Here is a 25,743-nt window from a genome sequence, read left to right as displayed (position 1 = left end):
CTACCGTTTCCACAAACACTTCTCGGGCTGTCAACCAGAAGCATTTTTTTTTTTTAAGCTGCTGAACCTCCTTTAAGCCGCCTGGAAGTTGGGGACAGCACAACACTTCTCTTATGGCATGTAAAAATTAATGTAATGCACTTGGAGGTCCTTGTTGCTGAGAGACGATGTGGCAAATGTGCAAAGCGTCATTCTCTTTTTTGCCTTGCTTGAGGACCTATCAATAAAATTCATCTCCAGTAAGCGCTTGCCATAATGTGGAGACGTTTACTCGACCAGTTCCCTCCTTCTTCAGATCCCTCCTATTGTGTGGTTACATGAACCTATTCTCCAACTTAAGAAGACAAACCAAAACTTCTCTTGGAGTAAAGACAAAGGGCTTGAAAGTCCTGTGGAAAGAAAAGGGGGAAAAGGGCTTGAAAAGGGGAGGGGGAAAAAAAAAGCAAGCAGTTAACAGCAGAAGCTAAACTGTAAATCCCCTATCTCTGCCCTCCAGACCACATCCCAACCGAATCCAGCTGTGCCCCGCCCGCTGGTGGACCTGTGAGGCTCCTGACTGATAGTCCAGATACTGGGCATCTATTAATCCGAGTCTCCCTTCACTGCTGGGTGTCAGTCCGGCCTGTGCTCAGTGTGTGGAATCTGGTTGCAGTTTCAGTGTGTGGGATCCACTCCCTGGGGGTTTGGCAAGATTGAGAAGGGTAAGGCAATTGGCTGGCAATAGGGGCTGGTATGCCCAGGGGCTTCGGCGCTCAGGGGAAACAGGTGTAGAATTCAGGTAAGGCTTAAGCCTGATGATGTTCTTTAGAGTCATTCACCTGCCACTTCAGGAGGCCACCGAATGGCTTTATCTGGACAGGAACAGACCCAGGGACACAACTGGGATAACCGGTATTCCTGGTAACTGCCTGACAGATACTGGGGCATTTGGAGGAAAGGTGGGGAAGGGACGCAGGGGTGGGTGTGGGAGTGAAAGGTGATGAGGAAGAAGGAAGGATGGTGAAGGGAAATGTTTGGACTGGTTCATCCTTACTGCACCTCCAGGAAGGATTTGGAGACCCAAGTTCTGGGCTGGGGGTGGGTCCCTAACATCCTGCGGGTCTTGACCTTTCCATGCCTCCCTTTACTCCTCTGGAGAGGGCTCAACTCTTATCTTTGAGCCCTTTTCTGCTTTTGATTCTTGTTCTTTGTGAGAAACCCCGCCACGCAGTTCTGGGAAAAAATGATATTCTCGGCCGCAGGCGGGCTGGAATGGAACAGCCAGGAAAGCCGGCCTCTGTGATATGGAGAGTTATTTAGGTTCCTATGTTAAAAATGATTGTCGTTAAAAAAGTAAGAATCCCCCAGCCCCAAGACCGGGTAGGAGTTCCGCACAGTGACCATCCGGCGGCTTCCCTCTCCCCCAAACTGTAGGTACCCGGGGCGAAGCGCTTTCCTCCTGCACCTGCTGGTTCGCTTGGTCCCGGGCCTCTCCCCTACGGCTCTGCGGGGTCCACGCTCCGTCTTCCCCTTCCCGGCCTCCCCCCGGCCTTCCCGCCCCCTTTCCGTGGCTTCCCGGAGGGCGAACACCCCGGCCATTGTGGTTCGTCGGGCCAGAGTCCTCACAGGCCGCGCGGGTTGTTTGTGGCCAGGTGGCCGCTTGCGCCCCGGGCGGACGACTCCTCCTGAAAAGGGCGTGGAGGGCGGCACGGCGCGGAAGGCCGGCGGGCGCCTGGCCTCGCGCCGCGGGGACGCCCGGCTGGCCCTGAAAGGGAGGGGGCGGCCCCGAGCCGGCGGCCGAAGGGAGCTCCGCCCCGGCCCGGTATAAGTGTGCAGGGCTGAGCTGCGCAGGCGGTGGCGGCGGCGGCGGCGGCGGCGCAGGGTGCCCGATCCGGCTCGGACGGCCTGTGGAGCCTCCCACCCGCTTCCATAAGGCTTTGCCTTTCCAACTTCAGCTACAGTGTTAGCTAAGTTTGGAAAGAAGACTACAAGAAGACCCCCGGGCCGTTTCTCTTTTGTTCTTTGCCCTAGTAGTCGTTGGGGTCTTTCTGCGCACGGCTGTTGTGTTTTTAGCGGTGCTCTCCTCGGTTCCTTGCACTCCTGTGAACAAGCACCTCATCACGAGCAGCAGCAGCAGAAGAGCAAGCGGGGGGCGCCTGGTGTCATGACCAAGGCAAGAGAGCAAAACCGCCAGGGAGGATGCTGCGGTGAGTAGACCTCACGCGTGCGGGGGGCGGTGGAGACCAGCGGCTCTGCGCAGGTTGGGGGAGGAATGCGGCTCTGCTGTTAACCAGGGTGCTTTGTGGCTCATTTGACTCATTTTGGTGGAGGGTCGAGGAAGAAAAGAATTTCAAATTGTGGGGAAAGGGCTTGCATGCATACAAGGAGTAGACTGGGCGGTTTGGATTGTCTTGTTAAAAAAAGAAGTGGAGTTAAAGAATGTCAAAACAAGAGCTTTCTTAACTGTATGTGAGGTTTTGCAGTTATTGACCAATGTGTCGTGGTGAATTTAAGTGAGTGGTATTAAGTAAACTGGACACATTTATTCCCAGGCGACTTGATAAAGTGTACATGGTTTGTCCCACAAATTAATTTTTAATAATCGTGTTTGAGAAGAGAAAATGAAGTAGCATTCCAACCTCAGCTCACTTAAGTGACTAAATATGCTTTTTATCCACTGCCCCTCGTGTGTGTCTGTGCAGGATCCATAGCAAACTACCTGACCTCTGCAAAATTCCTTCTCTACCTTGGTCATTCTCTATCTACTTGGGTAAGTGACTGTGTACAGTAATTCTTACAACATACTTGCGCAATTTCTTGTTTCCTTTCATTCGGGCCCATTTTATTAAACCATCTTCCAGGTTTGTCATGCAGCTGAAGAAATAAATCACCCAAATACTTTTGTTCTAATGAAAAAGTTATTTTCACCAAAGATATTTTCCCATAGGTGTTAGTAAATGCTATTTAAGTATCATACTTTATGTAGATGAACAACTATCCAAAGATAAAACAGAAACGTTTGCAATGCTTGTCAATTGTATTTTGCATTACTAGGCTTATTAGTAAATGGTAAAATTTGCTAAGAATGGATGAATGTCTCATGGATCTTTTATTTCACATTTTAAGCTATTTCTCCATTTTCTTCTTCTGTTAAGATGATAAGTTCCAGCATATTGCACTATGAAAATACAGTAGAAGAGTGGAGTGACTGACTTAGGCTAAAAATAGCATTCTAAGATTAATTTAAATATAATTGACCCTAAGAACAAATAGCTGAGTGATAAAAATCCTAGGTTTTAAAAATGTTATCCATTGGTAGATATGTGTGGGGCATCTCAGGCTATCTTAAAAACCATCATCCAAAGAAAATTAGCAAATGAGTCATAATTCTCCCTCTGACTTCTTATGTGGTCCTAGAAGAGTGCCAGTGTTTCCGTGGGCCTGGGTTCCTTCATCAACACCCCAAAAAAGAATAATCCCAAAAGGATGCTGGATGTGTGTTTAATTAATGATTAGAATCTTTCAACAATTGTTCTTATTGTTGAAAAGCAGTATCTGAGTAAATTCTATTTATGCCTCATATGTGATACCTAATTTTTAAAAATCATAGATAAGGAGAGAGAATTTTTAGGGTAAATTCTGTGAATGTTATTTTCTTTTTAAATCAGAAACTAATGTTGGATCATCCTTAAGACTTGAATGCAAACTGTTGTATGAGGAAATCTGTACCCATGCCCTTGGGAAATTATTAAGCTAGGTTATCTGCTCTTTAAGAAATAGCAGTTCAAAGATGGCTTTGGCTTTTCAGAAAGGCCAGCTCCTATCTCCCCAGAGGCTTAGACGGGATGACTCTGCAAATACACATACACGTAAACAAATGGAGTTTGTTTTGTTTCCAATAGCTGATGATTCTAAGTAGAGATCTAGGGAAACTACTCTTAATCATATCTAAATCAATAGTTTGTTCTTCCATTTAATTTAGTAAGTATTAAGTATTTTAAAAACCAATAACAGGTGGTGGAGATAGTATCTGAAATTGCCATCTTGTGATCTGTACCTATCTCTTAGGAGATTGAGGTGCCTTGCTTCCAAATACTCATTACCTTGTTTAATGTTTATGTGACCTCTCGTTATTAGGTTGGGAGGTCAGATTCGCCAAAAGGGTGGAACTCTAGTTGTTCCAGGAGGATTTGTTTGTCGTGTTAATAAAGAGTCCCACAAGAAAAGTGACAGACAGCCCAATCTAAGGGAGTTCTTGTGGAAAGTTGGATTAAAAAATAAAAACAAAAAACCCAGCAACTACAGCCATATAAGGTTTAGTGGAGTTTTACTTCTTGTTGTGAAAGAGCGCAAAAGAGGAATGCTCACTAACTGTAGATAATTGTGCCTTTCAAGTTTTGTCTCCTGTTTGACACTGGCTGATTTTATTGGAACAAAATTGATGTGCTTATGTATATGTGTATAGGTATCTACACATATCTATCTATCCATTCCACTGCAAACTCTGCCAAATCATAGTTTCCTATACATTGAAAATAGAAGTGCTAGCATAGAAGGTTATATTTGTGTGGGGTTGAATGCTTTTTATTTCTGTCTGCCAGTAGATCAATATATTTTACTCTATACTATTAAAATACAAACTGCTGTAAGAAGTGGGTCTTGTTGTTAAGGAGCTTATAATGTAATAGTATGGGCTTTAAAAAATGTATCTAGTCACAAAAAGATAACCAAGTGTAAGGCAGTGGAAAAGGGTGGTCAATTGCTTATATCTTACGTTATTATGATGGGGTTTTGGAATAGAGGTGAGGTTCAGTGGGGTGGAGTCCAGAACCAATGACCAAGAAAGAATTCTTGAGGTTCTTGGGGCACCTGGATGGCTCAGTCATTGTCTGCCTTCGGCTCAGGGCGTGATCCTGGCATTATGGGATTGAGCCCCACATCAGGCTCCTCCACTGGGAGCCTGCTTCTTCCTCTCCCATTCCCCCTTCTTGTGTTCCCTCTCTCTGGCTGTCTCTCTTTCTCTGTCAAATAAATAAATAAGATCTTAAAAAAAAAAAAGAATTCTTGAGACGTCTTTGGTGCAAAATGGTGGTTTATTAAAGCAGGGAGACTGGTGGGCAGAAAGAGCTGCTGTGCTGGGGTGTGAGGGGTGACTGATTATATATACTTGAGGTTGGGGGAAGTAAGGAAAAGGATGTTTTAAAAGAACTTTCACATGCTAAAAAGGACCCACAAAAAATATGGGAGCCCTTGGCATTGTCAAGGTAAGGTTGTTTTCCCTCTAGCAAGGCTTTAACAGTAAGACAGTTGGGAGCTTCCTGGAGGAACATTATACTCTGCCCACTTCAAATATCTGTCAGTGGGCTGCTGGTTATAAGGACATTTAATTGTATCTACATTTCCTTCTGGAAGCTAGGTTATTGATAGAAATGCTTTGTTCTTGTAGATTGCTAAGACATTTGTAAACTGAGGGAGACTCACGTCTTGCAGGATTGTGATCTCTACAAGTTAACTATTTGTTTTTCCTTTCCTTAGCTTTAGGGCAGCCAGGAGTGCCTGAGGAATGTCACATATATCCCATGGGGGGGGGGGGTTGGGGGGTCAGCTTCTGCTTTGTCCTCAGCTTGCCTTCTCTTCCCTCATCATTAATCCTATGGACTGTCTCTATTCATATCTCGGATGTCTGCATGGCTCCAGCCCTCATTTCCTTCAGGTCTCTGCTCAGAGAGGTCTCTGACTTTTTAATGCAAAATGCCACCTTCCTGCTCAAGCTACTTTATATTTCCTCATAGCATTTATACCACTTGAACTGTTCTAGGTTTGCTTTTGGTCTCTGCTCCCTGAGATGCCAGCTATGTGAAAGTACGGACCTTGATTTTTATGTACTGCCGAGTTTCTAGTGCCTGTGATCATTCATTCACAGATATTCAGTTGGCCCTCAGCCCTCGGGCCACTGGGGGTAGATGGACATGTAAACAAATCATCAAAGTACAGGGAGAACACATAGGAGGGAGGAAATGGATGTAAGGAAGGAATGGGTGGGTTCAAAATTGCACTTGATCAACATTAACTTAGACTTGCCTGATTCTTGGGCTTTGTTAGCATGGAATCTGTTGCCACTTAAAGCCTAAACCCTTTAGGAATTGGGGTAACTGGGGCAATTTTATGCCTCTCCATCAAGGAGGCGTCATGCCAAACCAGATTAAATAAGAAAGAAAATTTTCATTTAGTAGCACTTGTTTTGATGGCTGGCTGTAGAGGAATCTAAAACAAAATCTTTCGGGTAAAAAACAGAAAGAAAGAAGGAAGGAAGGAAGGAAGGAAAGAAAGAAAGAAAGAAAGAAAGAAAGAAAGAAAGAAAGAAAGAAAGAAAGAAAGAAAAGAAAGAAAAAAAAAAGAGAGAAAGAAAAAAAGAAAGAGAGAAAGAAAAAAAGAAAGAAAGAAAGAAAAAGAAAGAAAGAAAAAGAAAGAGGGGAAAAGAAGCAATAGAAATAGAGTAATATTTTTTATTCTTTATGTTGAGAAAGAGGAGATTCACTCCTGGAGACAACCTGTGTTAAGGGCATTTCTGTGTCTTTTGTCTGTTCCTTGGGTGCTATTCGGAGGAGTGGGGATTAAGATAAAGTAGGGCAGGTACTTCACTTCCTCTTGATTTCTTTAGTCACGGGAGGTACTTGCTCTCCCCATGCCATTGTATTCTAATTCAGTATAGATTTGCTTCCACTGTTAAAGGTTAAGAAAATAGTTTGTTATTCTTATTGACATCTTTATCTTAATATAAATTTGTCTTTTTATTGATTTCAAACAAATTGTATGTGTAGCATACATTTTTAATCATTTAGTACAATGGTATTTGAAATTTAAATAAATCCTACTTAATTTAAGTGGAAAAACTTTCTATTATCAAAGCAAACACAGGCTGTGTCAGAAATATTAATTATGGTACTGATTAATCCTCAAACTTTTGAACATTCAGGGAACAAATATAATGTACCAGAACAATGCGATTGATAAATCAGTCTAGGTTTTTGCCACTTATATAATATTTTCTCATTCACAACTGGAATTCACTGCATAACCACTCCTTTGCTGATTCCACAGCATCTAATCTGGGCCATGCACTTGGCTGAGGTTTGAGAGTGCAGAATGTTCTAGAACTCACATTCGTTTTCTGTAGTTATTTCTAGGGATAGGTTATAATAGAACATTGTTGTCCTGTTTTATGTTAACTCAGAGGTCAAAGATGGAGCCAAAATCTCATAGTAAGTTCCATTATAGATTTCTTACACATTAATTTACCTGACTCTTTTAAAAGTTTTTGTTTTTCTACATTTTCCAGTGTTGAATTCCAAAATTTCCTATATAGTCTGGAGTGAAGAAATAAGTAGTTCTTTTTCTCCCCTTTCAAAGCCCATATGTATTAAACTGTTCAAATGAAAAGCTGCTTATGAATTTCTTTCTGACATTTCTGTAAATGTGGTGCCAGAATTTGCCCATATTAATTTCACTTTTCTGAGCCCTGCTGTTTTTGACTTTGAAATTTATTTGTGAAACAGAGCAGAGATTGTAGAATGGTAGAGGTAACAGAAACTTTAAAGATCATATGGTTCATTCTTATCAGTTTACAAATTGGGAAAATGGCTTTTTCTTGACATTCAAGGCACATGAATGTTTGTGAACTAGGCTATAGTTTCATTCTGGTTCATTAGCAAACTACTTTATGCCTCTCAACTCAGAATAGGTCAGTTCCAGGCCCGGGTAGAAACCTGACGTGAAAGGGAACAAATTTTGTCTCCAAAAGCCTTCTTTGGTCTGGAAACTATATTTTTTCCAGAGTGATAAGGAGTGTGTGTGTTTCATTAATATCATGCCTTTTGGGGTTTACTTAGTAAATGGGCCAGAATATTTTCCATTGGGCCATGATGGATGGTTTTAACACCTGACCCATATTCAATTCATAGAGGAGTTGTTGACTTTGAAAATCTCATGGTGTAGTCAAAAAGAACCTTTTTGATAAGGAAGCAACTTCCTGAGTATAACTGACTAGAAAGTAAAAATAATTTCATCAAAACATTTTCTCTTTTCTCATTCAAGGGAGATCGGATGTGGCACTTTGCCGTGTCTGTGTTCTTGGTAGAGCTCTATGGAAACAGCCTCCTCTTGACTGCGGTCTACGGGCTGGTGGTGGCAGGCTCTGTTCTGATCCTTGGAGCCATCATTGGTGATTGGGTGGATAAGAATGCCAGACTTAGAGGTGAGTACTGATAAACTGAGTGAGATCCATGCCTGAGCTAAAGAGAAACCACTGTGACCAACCCACCACGTGTCTGCCTGCTGCACCGAGGGATGGCATGCTCAATGGCAGCTCTTCTGCCGGGAGGGTCCTGGGGCCCCTGCACAAAATTGGAATGCCAAGATATTAAGCTTATAGATTTTTTTTTGGCTCTTTAACTGTTCATAAATTTCAGATGTTAATAATTAACACCATAGCTCTTTTCTGGGAACCATGTTAAACATTAAAAGTTTGCTTAACTCTGGCATTCTTTCTAACCATGATTGGCACTGAAGTCTGCTAGTGTGATGTTGCTGGGACAGCTTTAACAACTGTCCTCTGGGTTACAGTGTTTGACGTAGAGGTGTGTGTAGAGGAATCAAAAACTATAGATTTAAGAGAGAGTATCTGAGTCTGGATCATGGAGAGCTGAATTATAAATTTATGAGGAAAAAAGAAATGATAACTTATGGACATTTATTCTAGCGCATTAGTGCTGAAATCATTCAGTTTTATACAGGAAAGAGAGAAAGTGATTGAACAATTCAGTTATGCAGAATATAAGGGCAATGTAAATAATAAGTCAGGGCAAAATTTTCCCGAATTGTGTAGTTGGTAGTACCAAGACTGTCTGTCTTAGACATTGGAGAAAGACTGAGGTATCAGTTTCTTTCAGCGTAGGATGACTGCCCCTGGATAGAGAGCAATTTGGATTATCAAATCCTAGAACTTGATGCTATTAGTGAAATGGTCAAGGACATTTGTCTGTCTTAAGAATGGATAGACCAAAACGCATATAAAATGAAGTTTTGTATACTAAAGAAAAATTCCTAGTTGTTTTCATCATTATTTATAGGAATGTAGGAATATTATACAGTGAGACCTTTTAACCCTAACGATTATTGAACACTGAAAATCTAGGTTGGGAATGTTGAGTTGGATGAAAAAGTGTGTGGTGGGATAGCAGTCTCCCATTTATCCCATGAAATCAGCTCCTATGTCACCTTCCACGAAATTCTCTGATGTTTCTAGGCTGAGTTAATCATTTCTTCCTCTGTGCTCCCAGAAGACTTTGTCAATACCTCTGCTGTTGTACTTATACTCTTAAAATTATCTGTTCACATATCTTTCCTTCCTCTGACCTGTGGGCTCCTAAAAGCTAAAAGAATCTTGTGCAGTTGATATTTAATCCTTGTACAATGAAAGAATGAGTTCTATGTTGGGATTTCATTCCAAACTAATTTCAGAAAGAAGTTTGTTTGAGGCTTTTATATGACCTTCCGAGCCAGAATGAGCTTTGCTGCCCTTGAAGACAAGAGCTATAATTATACCTTACGTTTACAACTCTTTATATTTTTCAAAGTACTTTCATGAGTATTTTATTTGAGCATCATAATGACCTTGTAAAGTAAAGAAGGCAGGAATGGGTTATCATCCTTACCTCATAGACACAGTCATAGGAGACATTATGTATCTTTGTCCTAGATAGCCTCCCCTGGTGTGTGGCAGAGAAGAGACTTACAAGTAAGACTGTGGGTGTCCTTATTGGTATACTGACTATCCTTGCTCCAATACTTTGTCCACATGTGTGCCTCTCTCCAAGGTGATTGGCATTTCTGTGAGGGAATCCTAGCAGTGGCATATAGCATTAGAATGCCCAGAGGAATACACTGCTCTTCTTTAATCTTGGCGAATTTTTCTATCTTTCCTATGTATCCGGACCATCTGATCTTACCAGATTCCGCCTACCCTGGGGAAGGTTATGGATGCCACGACTCCTTCCTTAACCTCTTTTATCACTTCCTGCATATTCTTATTTTAGCTTAAGCAACAAAGAGCTGAAAGATGGAGCTTGTCTATGTAATACAGTTCTGTTTATGACAGTAAACCTTCAAGAGAATACACTAAATGAAAATGTCATTATGAACGGCTTCAACTAATAGGAAAAATGGTGAATACTTCATTCTTTCTGCAAGTTTTACTGGTCTGGTGTGATATAGTGGGTCCTACTGGAAATAGTTCATTCAGGATTTACTTCAGGAATTTCTTTTTTCTTACACTAATTTGCATATGTATGAATGTAGTAGAACAGAAATGTGTGGATAAAAACCGGTCCATTGAGATGTTTTGGTATAGTGAATACTTTGTTTCTCCCTCTATACAGTGGCTCAGACTTCGCTGGTGGTACAGAATGTTTCAGTCATCCTGTGTGGGATCATTCTGATGATGGTTTTCTTACATAAAAACGAGCTTCTGACCATGTACCATGGATGGGTTCTTGTAAGTTGCCAGTGGGATTCCTAATGGCAGAAAATAGAATTTCTGGTAGTGGTAAAAAATGAAAACCCTTTGAGACAGGGAATATCTTTTCACAAAGACACTATTGATCTCTGTGTCCACTTTAACATCCCTTACAGTTATTACGTTTTGTTTTTGCTTGGTTTTTGCCCGTAGTGGGCACTCATTAAGTATTGTTTGAATTTTAACTCTGTTCAATTGTTTTCTTATTTGTTTTTAATGGCATTTCTAAGAGTTTATTATATAATTCAGTTGTTAGTTTTCAACTCATTAGTATTAACCTGTAATTTGTTCACTTTATATAAGAAATGTTATCCATATATTTATTAATGTGTCATGATTGTGTTCCTCTAATAATAATTGGTATTTCTGTTGGGGTCATGGACCAGGTAACTTCTTAACACTAGGGTCTCGTAATAGCTTGATGAAAAATGGAGAAAGATTTGGGGAGGGGGTGGAAAACAGTGGATTTGATGTCACTCTTGAATCTTCTTAAATATTTAGACTGATATTGTAGAGCTTCAAGTCCAGGTGGGACATTAGAAATCTTCTAGCGTGTTCCCTTTATTTCGTTAATGAAAAAACTAAGGCGAAGTGATATTAGTTGATTAACCATTGTCATGTAACTAGAAAGTGTCAGAGCTCTGACTTAAATACAGGTCTTCTCACTTCCTCTTCAGTGATTTTTCCAAAAGAGATATTCTGGGGAGAAATTACAAACTTACCCCTATGTTAACACTTATGATAACTGTGTCATGTGAAAGTGCATATGACTTTTACAATTTTTGTATGATGTGTATTACAGATGATACAGATTAGGAAGATATTATGCCCTTTAACTTGACCACTGGTACCTTAATGTTTCATATCACAAAGTAAAACGATTTCTTATGATTTTGTGAAATGAAAATTTTATTATTATGCCACCAAAGACCATTTTAAACTACATGGTACAGTGAAGTAGGTACAGTGTGATCAAACTGACATTTTAACTCTGCTTTTTCCTGTAATTCCTCAGACTTCGTGTTATATTTTGATCATCACTATTGCCAATATTGCAAACTTGGCCAGTACTGCCACTACCATCACGATCCAAAGGGATTGGATTGTTGTTGTTGCGGGAGGAGACAGAAGCAAATTAGCAGGTAATTTGGTGTTGTCTTTTAACTAAGTGGGTTCTATTAGGATTCACTTTAAGTCAGAGGTAGTAAATGAAGCTTAAGCCTTTTCTTCTGGGTATTTTTAAAAAATATTTTATTTATTTTCATTTCATTTGAGAGAGAGAGAGAGAGAGAGCACGTGGGGGAAGGAGCACAGGAAGAGGGAAAGAATCTCAAGCAGACTCCACACTGAGTGCAGAGCCTGATGTGGGGCTTTATCCCATGACCCTGAGGTCATGACCTGAGCCAAAATCAAGAGTCAACCGCTTAACCAACTGAGCCACCCAGGCGCCCCTCTTCTGGGTATTTTTAAAGAATGATAAATTGAAAACATAGTTTTTGTCATATTATTACATTATCAGACTCAGTGCAATGATTTATCTCACTGTTAGGAAGTTAATTTATGAGAGAGTAAACTTATCTTTTATTCTATGCAAACCTGGCAAGCAGAAGAAAGTTCCTTTCAAGCTCTTTCTTTTAAATTCTGCTCGCAGTCTTTAAATGTTTGTTTAATACATAAAACAGTGAAAATCTGACATGAGATTTTATCAGTCATACTATGGATATTATTACCAGTACTTACTGGTCATACTATGGAATTTATTTTTCTCCAAAGCAAATGGAAACACCTTAGTCCTAAAAGAGACTCTAATAGTTAATTCCTTCAACTTTAAAGTTAAAATCTATAACTTTTATTACATTATATACAATGCAATATAGTTGCTATTACAAATACTAAGGAAATTGGGTCCAGAATATGGTTTTCAAGAAGCTTACAATCTTAGTTGTTCACTGGAAACATACACAAGAGGCCAGAGAGAGACGAAAGAATGCTTGTAAAGCAACATGTCCTATCACATCGATATTATTTGGGTGCAGAATAACTCACCTCGCTCAATCTTCCCTACCTGCCCCCTGACACAGACACACATTGGATTGATAATTACACAGGATGAAGGAGGAAGGGCATACCTATCTACTGATCAGATCAGCCAAATCAATTCAGCTAGTCACTGAAGATAATGGGTATCACAAACCTGTTGCCCAACCATCCTGACAGACAAGAAAGCCGTTGCTGATGATTTAAATGGCTTATCCTAGACACAGAAGGCAAGATTAGGTGCTGGGGATAGCAAGCAACTTTGGGCCGTGTGGCTGAAAAAAGGCAAGGAGGTGGTGACAGAAAGGAAGCGAAATCTATGGAAGGTCCAAAGGAAGAAAGAGAGGAATTTGCTTAAATCATCACTTTGTGGGACACCTGTGTGGCTCAGTCAGTTAAGGGTCTGCCTTCGGCTCAGGTCATGATCCCAGGGTCCTAGGATCAAGCCCTGCATTGGGCTCCCTGCTCCGTGGGGAGCCTGCTTCTCCCTCTCCCCCTACTGTTTACCTGCTTGTGCTGTCTCGCTGTCTCTGTCAAATAAATAAATAAAATCTCTAAAAAAAAAAAATCACTCAGTTATAGCAGTGTTATAATCAAGACAGAAATACCAGTGATTTTACAGGATGGTGTTTGACTAGGATGAATTTAGCACGTGTGAGTATACCGCATGACATTCTTTCTAGAGTTGAAGTAGTGATTCTCATTGATTTTTTTTTTCTTTCCTGTAATCATTTACCAATGGGAAATAATTCCATGTCTCTTTTTGTCACACTGAACTTAAGATAAGGCTATGTCCCTTTTTGTTTGTTTTTCCTTGTTATTTACCTTCTCTATTTAACCTACTATTTTAAGTATGTAATACATGTCCATGGTTTAAAATTCAAAGGGTATAAAAAAGATATGTTTTGAAAATAGGTCACACACATATCTGTTAGAATATATTTGAGAGAAAAAGTTGGCTTTTAAAGTGCTTTTCTTTCCCTTAATCTGAATTCCTTAACTCATTTTGACTCTGTGAAGTCTGTACACTCTGGGGGGAAAAAAGTCAGGAGTAAAGTGGAAGTTACTCAGAATCTTTAATTTGTTTTAAATATGTACATAAATAAATAACAAAAACCAAAGATTCCATATAACTTTGTGGGCATTTTGATGTCCCAGAACAACAACAAAAACAAGGCCATTTCTCAGCTGTCCTTTATTATTAGGAATAATTGCGGAGTGGGAGAATCTAGGCCAAGGAGTCTATTTTCTAAACTTCTGGAATTTCTCAAGTTTAAGAAAGGAAGTAAGATGCCTCTCGAACTTTGGTCCACCGTGAATTAGCTGTTAGTAAGCGGTGCTTGTTTGCGTCCAGCTAGTTGTGCGGGTTAGTAGCCTAGCGAAGGGAAGCCTCCGTGTTGTTTTTCTTCAAGTTTTAACATCAGCATTTGTTAAAAAAAAAAATTAATTAAAAGCCATGCCTCAAAGTAGGATCGAAACTTTTTTCGTTCAGAAGGTCAGCAAAGGCCTCACCATGGATTTTTGGTGCCATTTCTGCTATAAGGCAGAGTTATAGAACAGACGGAAAGGAAGAGGAGAGAGGAAAAATAGAGAAGGGGAAAAGTACACGTCGAGGGGACTCCATCTGCCACCTCGGGGACCTCTGAGGTTGAGTCTCTGATCACAGACACAGCTGCTGCAGTCAGGAATCACGGATGTGCATGCAGGCTGAGTCTTGAGGTTCCAGCAAAAACTGTTAGGAAGCCCAGCAGAGGACTAGGCAGAACCTGTGTGAGCCTTGTGTGTGTGTGTCTGTGAAGGGGAAGGGCTGTGAGCAGGAAGAGGAGAGCTTGTGAGCTGGATGCTAACTGCTCCCATTCCCTTAACCCAGTGTTTCTTGATTTCAGAGTGGGTTTTAAAATTGGAAGTTGTATCACTGAGGGTAAAAAACAAACGCAGGAGAAATTTTCCCTGGAAGGTGAAAAAATTTTAGAATTTCAGTGGCATCTGGCCAACATACAGATGTTAACATCTTGTTTGGGCAGTTCCATAAAAGGAATTGTTTTTCTACCCAAATACCATTAATCAATCAGTTAACTAATTTGCCTCGGTACTTGGTTTAGTGTTTTGTTAAAACATTCTCTTGTGCTATGACCCTTAGCCTGTCAAACCTGTTTGAAACTCACTTCCTTTTCCCAGACTTCTTCCTCTGTTTTATTTCCCTCCCTGTTTTCTTTGTTAACTACTCTTTACTAATAGCTTCTGAGGGTTTTTTGTCCTCCGGTTAGCTTGGTCACATATGGCAGATACATTTCTTATTTGAACTTTATTGACTAAAAATTGATCTCATATTTAAGGTAGACAGACGTCCTAGCTGCTATTTGCTCAGCAGTTCTGTTTATTATTCTTATTCTATAAGACTGAATATACACTTTATATTAGCAAGTAGCTATTTAATGTCATGTTCTATGCCTCAGTCCAAGCTAAAAACAGTTAAACTGGAGTTAAATGAGCACACATATGTGTGTTTGCATAAGAATAAAGAGGAATTTGTAAAAAGGACATGTTTGCATATTTAGAGGACTGATTCTTCTGTAGCCTGTTCCCAGTAAAATGATTAGGTCTTTTTCAAAAATCATTATATAATTCATTCTGCTTCAGAGAGATTAAAGCTGCTTCCTGATGCTATATTACACCTAAACATCAGCCTCCTAATCATAATAGAAAAGATAGAATTTGGTGGCATCAGGAAGCTTCAGGAACACTTGAAACCTGAGGTAGTGCAAGAATAGTAAATCATTGTAATTAAAATTAATTTTGCTGTTCTGCGATTTTCAGAGCATGTGTACGCTTTCACTAGTCCTCGATTTTTGGAATCAAAATAGTGATTTATTTGAATCAATTCTGCACTTGTCTGTTAGGATAGGAGTTGGAAACTTATTGGTGGGGGGCAGATGGAAGTTAGCGAGGCCTCTGCAAAAACTGGCCACGTGTAAGATCAATGCAAACTGCCTTTGCCTCTCAAGTGAAAGGTGAACCGTGTCAAAGTTCTCCTGTTATCATGTAAGCCTTATACACTCAGAGGACTAATTGGAAGGCAGTTGAGGACCAGGAAGAGTTAGAGAAGGAATAAAGGCAATTTTCTCTTAATGCGCTTATTAGTCACGCATTGCTTTTCCCTTAAGAGGCCCGACATGATTGATAAGGATTTGTCTCATTAATTCCACTCTACTCTGTGTGATAGAGAAGAAGAAAAAAGGTCATTTTCTTGACTTCCCCTCTTTTATTCATTTGGTTCTCTACTCTGACTTAGCTATATATTCCCATGGTCATACCCTTGCCTTTGTCATCACCACTAAATCCTCCCCTTCTGTAATCCTAATCATAGGCATTCATGTCTTGAATTGCCACCTCCTGCCTTTCCAGCTCATTCCTTCTGGGACCCCTACCCCAACAGTCTTCCAACCTGGTTGTCACCTACAGGTCATTAAATCCACTTCCTTTTCACTGTCTGTGACCCCTCTTGTCTCCCTTCCTTACCAGCTGAAATTCCAAGGTCAGATGTTCTGACCACCTATGATCACCTCCTAGCATATACCCTCAGTTCAGTTGGTCTCCCCTCCTTCTGTCACTTTGCTTTTGTAAGACCCTGGTAAAATCCAACTTTCTCAACATTTATGTGCCCAAGACTCGGTCCTCAGATCTTGTCTCTTCTGGATCTACACTCAGTCCCTTGGTTAACCTCATCCAGTCTCACTGCTTTAAAACTCAACCAGCTGGGGCACCTGGGTGGCTCAGTCAGTTAAGCATCTCTCAATTTCAGCTCAGGTCATGATCTCAAGGTCATGAGATCGAGCCCTGTGTCAGGCTCTGTGCTCGGTGCGGAGTCTGCTTGTCCTTCTCCCTTTGCTCCTCCCCTTGCTTATGCTTTCTCTCTTTCTCTCTAAAATAAATAAATACATAAAATCTTTAAAAAAAAACAAACTCAACCAGCTGGTGACTACCGAATCTGGCACATACGTCTTCCCTGAAATCCAGACATATTTGACTGCCCACTTGATGTGGCCTCTTGACTGTCAGTAGGCCTATGAAAATCAGCATCTCTAAATTAAATACTGTTCTTTTGCCCCAAACCTGATCCTTTTGAAGTCTTTCCTTTCTCAGTAAGTGGCAACTCTATCCTTCCTATAGTTAGTTGCTCAGGAAAAAAACAAGAAACTGTAGAGTCCTTAATTCTTATCTTTCTGTCATACCCCATACCTAATCAATTTGTAAGTCTTTATGATTCTACCTTTGAAGTATATCCAGCATCTATCTGCATCTCCATTATTACTGTCCTGGTTTATGCCACATCATTTTCTACCTGTCTTCTTGCCTCTTGCTCTTGTCTGCAAATCCCTCTGTCTCATGCTCCAGTCTTTTCATACCACAGAAGACAAAATGAACCTTTAAAAATATAAGTCAGACTGTGCCATCTCTCTGCTCATTAGCTTCCAAAGGCTTCCTGACACATTCATTGTCAAAGTCAACATCCATATAATGTTCACAAGACCCTACATGATTGGGCCAGTCTGCCCTCCCTCTCTGACCTTGTCTCTTCCTCACTCTGCTGCAGTCCTGCCAGCCTCCTTGTTGTTCCTCTAACACTGTAGGCAGCTCCTCCTGCCCCAGGACTTTTGTACCCTCTTTGGTCTGGAATCTTCTTTTCACTAATAGCCACATGACTGGCTCTTTTTCCTCCTACTGCTTCATGTCTTTGCTGTGATTCTCTTTTTTTCCAGTGAGTCCTTTCCTGACCTTGCCATATTTAAAACTGAAATTTCTCTTTTCCCCTGAGCACTCTCTATGCCCTTTTTGTGCTTTATTGTTCACCCTAATACTTAACATCTGGCATGCTGTATATGTGTATACTTACTGATTTATTCTTTCTTTTCCCATGAGAAGGTAAACTCCATGAAGACAGGGCAGAATATTCTTCGTGTTCTTTATAGTGGCGGAATTGGTGTCTAGCTCATAATGGGCATTTAATAAATGTTTGTTGAAAAAATAAATGAAGAGTCACCATTCATTTTAAAGTTGATGTTAGACTAATTTATGTAATCCCAAGAGAATCATGATTTTTGAGGCAAATGTAATATGACTTGTTCCAAACAATAAAATTATTTCCAAACAAAATGGTTTGCTCAGAATGCTTTTGGAAATTTGCATTTTAGGAATTACACACTTGGATTATGAGTTTGTATTATGTAAGTGGGCAGTCTCTCTTTGGTAGGTTTGCACACTTATCTACCTCTTTTACCTACCTCTGTAGATATGAATGCTACGATACGAAGAATTGACCAGTTAACCAACATCTTGGCCCCCATGGCTGTTGGCCAGATTATGACATTTGGTTCTGCAGTCATTGGCTGTGGTTTCATTTCGGCGTGGAATTTGGTGTCCATGTGTGTGGAGTACTTTCTGCTCTGGAAGGTTTATCAGAAGACACCTGCTCTAGCTGTGAAAGCTGCTCTTAAAGTAGAGGAAGCTGAATTGAAACAGCTGAATTTACATAAAGGTAAACTTGCAACAATGACCGATTCCTTTTATCCTGATGTTCAGACCTTAGATATTGGTGAAGACCAAAACTACATTGAATTTATATCAGGTTTATTACTGCTGAAGGGGTTAAGTGTATCACTTTGGTAGATGACTCAAACCCAGGCTTTTGACAGCCTGAGGAGCAACTCTGGGTTGAATCTTATGGGATTGGAATGGGACCCATGGCCCTTTTTCTTCATGTGAGCAGTAGACATGGAATGGAAATTAATTTAGGGATGGCTGGGAAAAATTGAGCCATAGGAATGGAAAGAACAATGGGAGGGGGGAATAAGAGAATTCGTAACAGTCTGTGAAGAGAGGAGTTACACGGCTATTTGTAGAACAGTAGAAGGGAGGGCGGGCATGAAGGTGGGCATTTCCCAAGACGAGGGAGGAAGTTGGGTTTCTAGGCCAATGGAATCTTAACAGGCCCCGAGAAAATAAGATGCTATAGTTTTCCAGACAATTACTATATTTTTATTTGGTGGGTTTTCCTGTTATTTATTTCGGTGGAGTATAATTTGTTTTTTTGGTTTTTGTTTTGTTTCGTTTTGTTTTTTTTAGGTGGCAGTATAATTTCTAAGGGGGTCAGTGAGGAAAGGGAGACAGACCATGTGAGAGAGAGGGGTGTCAATAGTATGTTGTTTATTTAACCTAATGCTACTTGGAGATTGTTCCTTGGCTGACATTCTTAGATTAGTAAAAGAAAATACATATTATATTGATGTCTTTTATTAACAGAAACTGAGCCAAAATCCTTGGAGGGAACTCATCTAATGGGTGAGAAGGACCCTAATGTCCGTGAGCTTGAAGATGAGCAAGAGCCAAGCTGCGCCTCCCAGATGGCTGAACCGTTCCGCACCTTCCGAGATGGATGGGTCTCCTATTACAACCAGCCGGTGTTTCTGGCGGGCATGGGTCTTGCTTTCCTCTATATGACTGTCTTGGGCTTTGATTGTATCACCACAGGGTACGCCTACACTCAGGGGCTGAGCGGGTCTATCCTCAGTATTCTGATGGGAGCATCAGCCATCACTGGAATAATGGGAACCGTGGCTTTTACTTGGCTCCGGAGAAAATGTGGCCTGGTTCGGACTGGTCTGATCTCAGGATTTGCACAGCTTTCCTGTTTGATCTTGTGTGTCATCTCCGTGTTCATGCCTGGAAGCCCCTTGGACTTGTCTGTTTCTCCTTTTGAAGATATCCGTTCTAGGTTCATTCAGGCAGAGCCACTGTCCACGATGACCCCTACAAAAATACCTGAAATCATCTTAACAACTGAAATGCACGTGTCAAACGGGTCTGACCCTGCTAATATTGTCCCAGAGATGAGTCCTAAATCTGTGCCCATAATCTCTGTCAGCCTGCTGTTCGCAGGTGTCATTGCTGCTAGAATCGGTAAGTCCTCTCTGGGTATGTTGATGAGCTAAAGTGTCTTTCTGCAGTGTAGGTTCAGAAAATTCAACAATAAATGACCTGAAATAATCCCTGAGTGTTAATTTAAGCAAAATCCATTATTTATCCTTATGCGTGATCCAGTCTTTAATTATGAAATTTTTATTTTCTAGTTTAAAATATAGTGTGTGTATAGGTACATATAGTGTCTCAAAACATGATTAGGGCTTGAAAATTTTTTATAAATGAATATTTTAAGTATTACTTCTGATGTAATTTAATTTTCAAAAAGATATGAGCTCTAATAATTATAATACCATTTAATAATTTAGAATCTTTATATTGCTATAACTCTACCAAAAGGACTATAATTTAGAGAATATTTGTATAAGACAAAGTAAAAAAGATAGTGTTTTTGGTTTCCAAAAAAAAAAAAAAAAAGTAGCTGGGAAAAAAAATCCTTCAAAAAGTCTCTCTAGCTTATGTGTATTTATAGTATACTTTGCCAAACAAATGGATTTTATAGCTCTGGAAGGAAACACAATGTAAAGACTTTTTACAAGGCAACATTTAAGTAATTATTAATAGAGTACTGATGAATTATCTCTGCCTGAATTTGTTCTTGAAATGAAACCGTATTTATCTTGTGATACAAAGCAATTCCTTAATTTATCAAAGACAATTAATAATCAAGCAAGACAGCTTTATTGTAGCGGCTTTAGAACCCAAGCAGTAAACGTAATAATGGTTTAAAGTTTCCTTAAACTTTAACCATTAGACTATATTAGCACATTCACTTTAAGCTTTAAAAATACTTGTACTTATATTAAGATTTATTGTCTCTGATTTCAGAGTTTTGCTTTTGTAGTATAAATAATCACAGATAATAGAGTTAAGAAGTTTGTAGATTAGACTTATTTTTGTATGGTGGCTACAAAAATCATTTCTTGAAGCCACTAGTCACCCAGTATTTCGTATCTTATTTTATTTTTTATTTTTCAAGTTTTTATTTAAATTCCAGTTAATTAACACACAGTGTAATATTAGTTTCAGGTGTAGAATTTAACGATTCACACTTACTTTACACACAGGTATTTATTGACAAAAAAGAATTCTCAAAGACAAGGCTATGATGAATATTTATATACGGTGACTTTAAGGTCCTAGGGATAAATGTATATTTTGCACGTGTCAGCATTTTTAAACTGTAAATACGAAATGTAAAGCTATAAATTAAAATTCAGTCTTTAATAATTATGTTTTATTAATAGGTCTTTGGTCCTTTGATTTAACTGTGACACAGTTGCTGCAAGAAAATGTAATTGAATCTGAACGAGGCATTATAAATGGTGTACAGAACTCCATGAACTATCTTCTTGATCTTCTGCATTTCATCATGGTCATCCTGGCTCCGAATCCTGAAGCTTTTGGCTTGCTTGTACTGATTTCAGTCTCCTTTGTGGCAATGGGCCACATCATGTATTTTCGATTTGCCCAGAAAACTCTGGGCAGCAAGCTTTTTGCCTGTGGTGCTGATGAAAAAGAAGTCACGAATGAAAATCAAACGGATACGTCTGTGGTGTGAGACAGTGGAACCGTGGCTGCCCTTGTTACTAGGTTACAGAACACATGTGCTTATTTGTACTGCAGCATCCCACTAAATGGCTAGGTGTTTCTCTCTGCTTTACCCCAGTTGTACTGTGAGGCCTAAAGGCTCTTTAGGAACTTAGGTCAGAGAAAAATGAACTGGTTAATTTCCCTTACATTTAAGGATGGAAAAAAAAAATAGGAAAAGAAAAACTCAGTTTAAACGTAGGGAGTAGAATGGTGACACCGATTTTCCCTATTTCTCATGAGTAGATAAAATTTCCATGAAGAGTGGTTCATCATGGGATTTAAGTTATTCTTTGGCAGATATTTATTATCTGTGCAAGAATTCAGATATGTCGTTTCTCTCTAAAACTCACTCGTGTCCAGGTCTAGCAAATTTACTTTCGGCATCTTATTCATGTTATAAAAAACAAATTCTGCTTCACGTATGAAGATGAGAGTTTGAGAACCAGTATTATTCGTATGGATCCTATTGACCGTAAGGGATTTACATTTCTATGGAAAAATGAAATCCTTACCTAAAATTCTCAAGTAGGATTTATGGTTATAACTTTAGAGAGCACCTTTGTATTTTTACTATCATGGTGAAATGTTGTATTAAGCATATGTAGCACTTCAGAAAAATGGCTATCACATAAGCGGCAGGTAGGAGCAAAGCTGTAGATTTATAACACAGTAAACTTTGCATAAGGACTTCAAATACGCTGATAGTTTGGCCGTAGGAACTAGAAGCTTAAAAAGTCACACAGAAGGACAAGATCTGAATTGAACTCACACCACTGTCATTTATGATCTCTATCTTAGAATATGAGGGAGTAAGCTTTCAGCCTGGTAAATGAAATGTAGAAAGCAAGCTCACACGTGGGAAGGTTTTATTCTAAAATCATCTGATTTACTTTGAAACATGCTCGGGTAGAGCATTTTTACTCTCACTGTTTTGTACCCAGGAGTTATTTTTACACAGTTGTAGAGCAAGACCGTTCCTCAGTGTATCCCTTTCGAATGTCTTTGAGAAGAATGGAGGAAAAGAAACACTTTTGTATGTATTTTTAGAAAAACTGTTTTACGAGTCATTTTGCGACGTGCCAGTACCAACACGGTACTTTGCCTTAACCGTTTATGCACTTTCATGGAGACTGCAATATGTTGCTATGAGCACTTTCTTTGTCCTTGAGGTTTAATCTTCTTCCTTCTATCGTATGACATAATGATTTCCGGTTGTAAAATCTTTGTAAAATATTTCTATATAAAAACATTTTTAAAATCTTGATTGCTTTTTACTGAGTTGCGCTCCCCAACTTTTAATATTGTTTTTGTTACGGAACATCGGTTTTGGATAAGGTACTTTTTTTTCCACTATAAAGGGCTACAGGTTCATTATAATTCATCATTTTTAGTGTTACCCCACTGTTCCTATGTCCGGTTTTGGTGGCTTTGATGAAAATACGATAACCGTGAAGCCTAGCCCTCATTCCTTGACCTTGAAGAAGTCACACTGAGCTCTCTGAGTTCTATTTTTTCTTTTGTTACGTTGGAGAGGCTCCTATAAAGCCAACTCTACCCTCCTCACCACTCTCCTGACCAGGTCAAATCAGAGAAGTCACGTGGAAGCACTTTGTGGCCTCTCCGATGACGTGGTGTTAGTACTAGGAGTTGGGCCTAACTAATGAGAGACAGTTAAAGCTAGCTTCCTGCTGTATTCCGGAGAGTAGAGCCCCGTCCTGTATTCAGCCAGTGTTTACTGAAGACTTGATCTGTACCCCAGACTGATGTGTCCTAGGATGCCTATTTGACGCAGACATGGTCCATCAGGCTCCTTTTCTTTCCCCTAACACTGGGAACTTGAGAACTTTTGACATGGCCCCAGAGCTATGGATCTGCTCGTGGCCTTTAAACAGACAGTAAGGTTTGGCTGCTGTCTTGGGCAGGTCATCTGCCTCCCCTGGGGGTCAAGCTGGGGTTGGAGTTCTGGCTCAAGTGCTTGCAGCTGTAATGAAAGGCCTGTGACCTTGTAAAATGAATAGAAGCATGTTAGCAAAGGAAGGTCGTGGCTCTTCTTCTGGGCGTTTTGCCAAACTGTGGGCCTGGGGAGAGAGGCCTGTGTAGGAGGAAGGAGAATGGAGTTGGAGAGTCCGTAGGAATTTTTACAGCTGCCTCCCTTATCTTTGCAGAGTGCTGTTCAGAGCAGATAAAGGAGGGGAGGGGAGGGGCGCCACTGTGGGCCTGGCAGCCTCTGCTGTTACCGCCCCAGGCATCGAAGTAGGCCCCGGGGGCAGATGACATGTGCCTGCCCCTGGGTGTGTTTCTAAATAGAGGGACAAATTCAAACACCTAAGGGTCACTTCGGTAACACGAGTGAAGGCGACCAAATAGAGGAAATTGTCTTTCATTTAACTTGTAATTACATTTCATAAAAGAATCACTTATTTTGTTCCCAAAACTAAATGATTATGTTCTTTTCATGCTCTGCTCCACGCAGCCTTCTTATAGTTGGTTATTAAGTTCGTTCTTTCAGCGTAGGCATTCTTTGGAACTAAACGCAGAAAGCTGTCCGTCTTCATTCCAATAAAGAAATACGCCTTCTTCCATTTATTTCTTGAAACATCTGGTTTGCTTAATATTCCTTTCATTGCGCCCCACCTCCCCCCCCCCCCCCCCCCCCCCCGCCCCGGAAAAGAAAGATCGGGTGTAAGAAATTTCCTTCCTGTTTACCGTAAGACAGAAGAGCAATACAGGGGCGCACTAAAGGGCACACAGCCCCGGAAGTGCTATTGGGAGGCAAAGGCATGCTCAGTCAGGCTCTGGGAAGCTAAAGGGGCAGCTGGGCGCAATTCCCCTTGCCGTGCAGGTACGTGGGCTCTGTGTTCCCATCTTTGGATCCTTCCAGAGAAGCTGGGAATCAGGAATTTTTGTGAAACCTCCAAATTCTTAAATACTAGCAAGTAACTTGAGAGTGCTAAAACAACTTTCTAGCCAAACAATCTCTATGAGCTACACATGAGCCCCTGCGGGCTGCCATGTTTGAGTTTTGCCCTGAGAGGATAGTTTGTAAACAAGAATATGGTATTTGAGTAAAGGGTAAGGAGACGAGGTATATATACGCAAATTGTGGAGTACGAGAATAAGAAAGAACTGGGCAAACGTACTTATGGTGAAAAATGTTAAGCTTTTAGACATCCTTTATTGGAGATCATGTAAGGTCAAATAATCTATGCATTTATTACCTGCCATATTAATGTCAATGAGCATTGTGCCCCGAAGTTCTTTATTCCGTGTGTTGTTTATGCTGTTGGGTTAAAGATAATGATGATTAAAATAAATAAATAAACAAATAAATAAATAAAATAAAACTTTTAAAGAAAAAAGCAAGCACAGAATTCAATATTGACAAAGTACCCTTTTCTCACCCCTCTCCCTGAATCCTCAGGATACACACTGTGAACAGTTTAGGGTATATCCTTACAGATCATTTCTTTGTAATGAAGTTTAAAAAATAACTCTTTAGGGGCGCCTGGGTGGCACAGCGGTTAAGCGTCTGCCTTCGGCTCAGGGCATGATCCCAGCGTTCTGGGATCGAGCCCCACATCAGGCTCCTCTGCTATGAGCCTGCTTCTTCCTCTCCCACTCCCCCTGCTTGTGTTCCCTCTCTCGCTGGCTGTCTCTATCTCTGTCAAATAAATAAATAAAATCTTAAAAAAAAATAACTCTTTATATCGTCATTTGGTTGCTTCACCAAGATTATGTTGATCTCTGCGTTTGTTCATTGATTTTTAAGTGTATATGTTTCCCCCAAATTCTGAGTTAAAGTCATGTTTGCATTAAGACTGTTGATATAGCAATTAAAAAAAATTTAAAACATAGAACAGATTAAAAACTTTAAAAACATAGAAGTAGGTATACAAATCTCTTGTCTAATATATTTATAATGCCTGGGAAATAAATGTAGTCTGAGATTGCTTTCAGCCAAGACACCAGGCCACAGTTTTACCTTTTCCCCTTAAATGACACTTACTTGAAACTCTTTATTATTTCAGTTAGACATTGCTGCTGCTCTTCATCTCCTTTTTTTCCCCCTCAATCCACCTTTCAGAATAATCTTTGCTATCAGAACATTTTTGTTTTACAGCATAGCAATTCAAGGGTAGAGCTGAAATGTTGGAAGGACCTTGTGACAGCACATCCACATTCATCACAAACAAGTCTGAACTGGCTCCATCTAAGTCACACTTTAAAAGTTAAGTGACTTTTTTCCTTATATGGAGACTTGTTTACATTTTCCAAGTCCAAAAGGGAGCAAATATTTTATCTAAAGGATGGACAAATGAGAGATCAAAGTACAAGTAAGTGCTTTTTTTCCACGTTCTTCACCCTGGCCTCGATGCGAATTAGTATGTATTTTTCTATTTGAACATTTTCCTTATTGCATTTTACTGGGAGAAAGGTGCACCGAAGTAGTTATGTTCTAAACTGAGACAGTGGTTGTCCTCAACTCATGTAGGCAGTTGTCGTGGTGATAATATGAATGCTAATCTAATTAAACTGATTGAAGATGTAAGAGGATAAATACATTTCATGGTGATTAAAATGCT

General features: G+C 40.1%; 1 protein-coding gene across 2 annotated transcripts; it reads left to right on the top strand.

The window, feature by feature from the left end:
- The first annotated feature begins 1,802 nt into the window (after positions 1-1,802).
- SLC40A1 (solute carrier family 40 member 1) lies at positions 1,803-22,424 on the top strand. Of its 2 annotated transcripts, XM_002918668.4 has the most exons (8): positions 1,803-2,186; positions 2,682-2,749; positions 8,074-8,233; positions 10,416-10,531; positions 11,568-11,694; positions 17,880-18,125; positions 18,890-19,546; positions 20,815-22,424. In XM_002918668.4, the coding sequence occupies exons 1-8, from the start codon at positions 2,144-2,146 to the stop codon at positions 21,126-21,128; spliced, it is 1,731 nt and encodes a 576-aa protein (XP_002918714.1). In that variant the 5' UTR covers positions 1,803-2,143; the 3' UTR covers positions 21,129-22,424. The 2 variants fall into 2 exon arrangements, with proteins under 2 accessions (XP_002918714.1, XP_034510730.1); XM_034654839.1 differs by lacking the exon at positions 2,682-2,749.
- Positions 22,425-25,743: the final 3,319 nt, after the last annotated feature.

This window comes from Ailuropoda melanoleuca, chromosome 2, assembly GCF_002007445.2.
Source record: "Ailuropoda melanoleuca isolate Jingjing chromosome 2, ASM200744v2, whole genome shotgun sequence".
In the NCBI taxonomy this organism is placed as follows: domain Eukaryota; kingdom Metazoa; phylum Chordata; class Mammalia; order Carnivora; family Ursidae; genus Ailuropoda; species Ailuropoda melanoleuca.
Note: the sequence above shows the minus strand (reverse complement) of the source record. Positions and strands in the feature narration are given on the sequence as shown.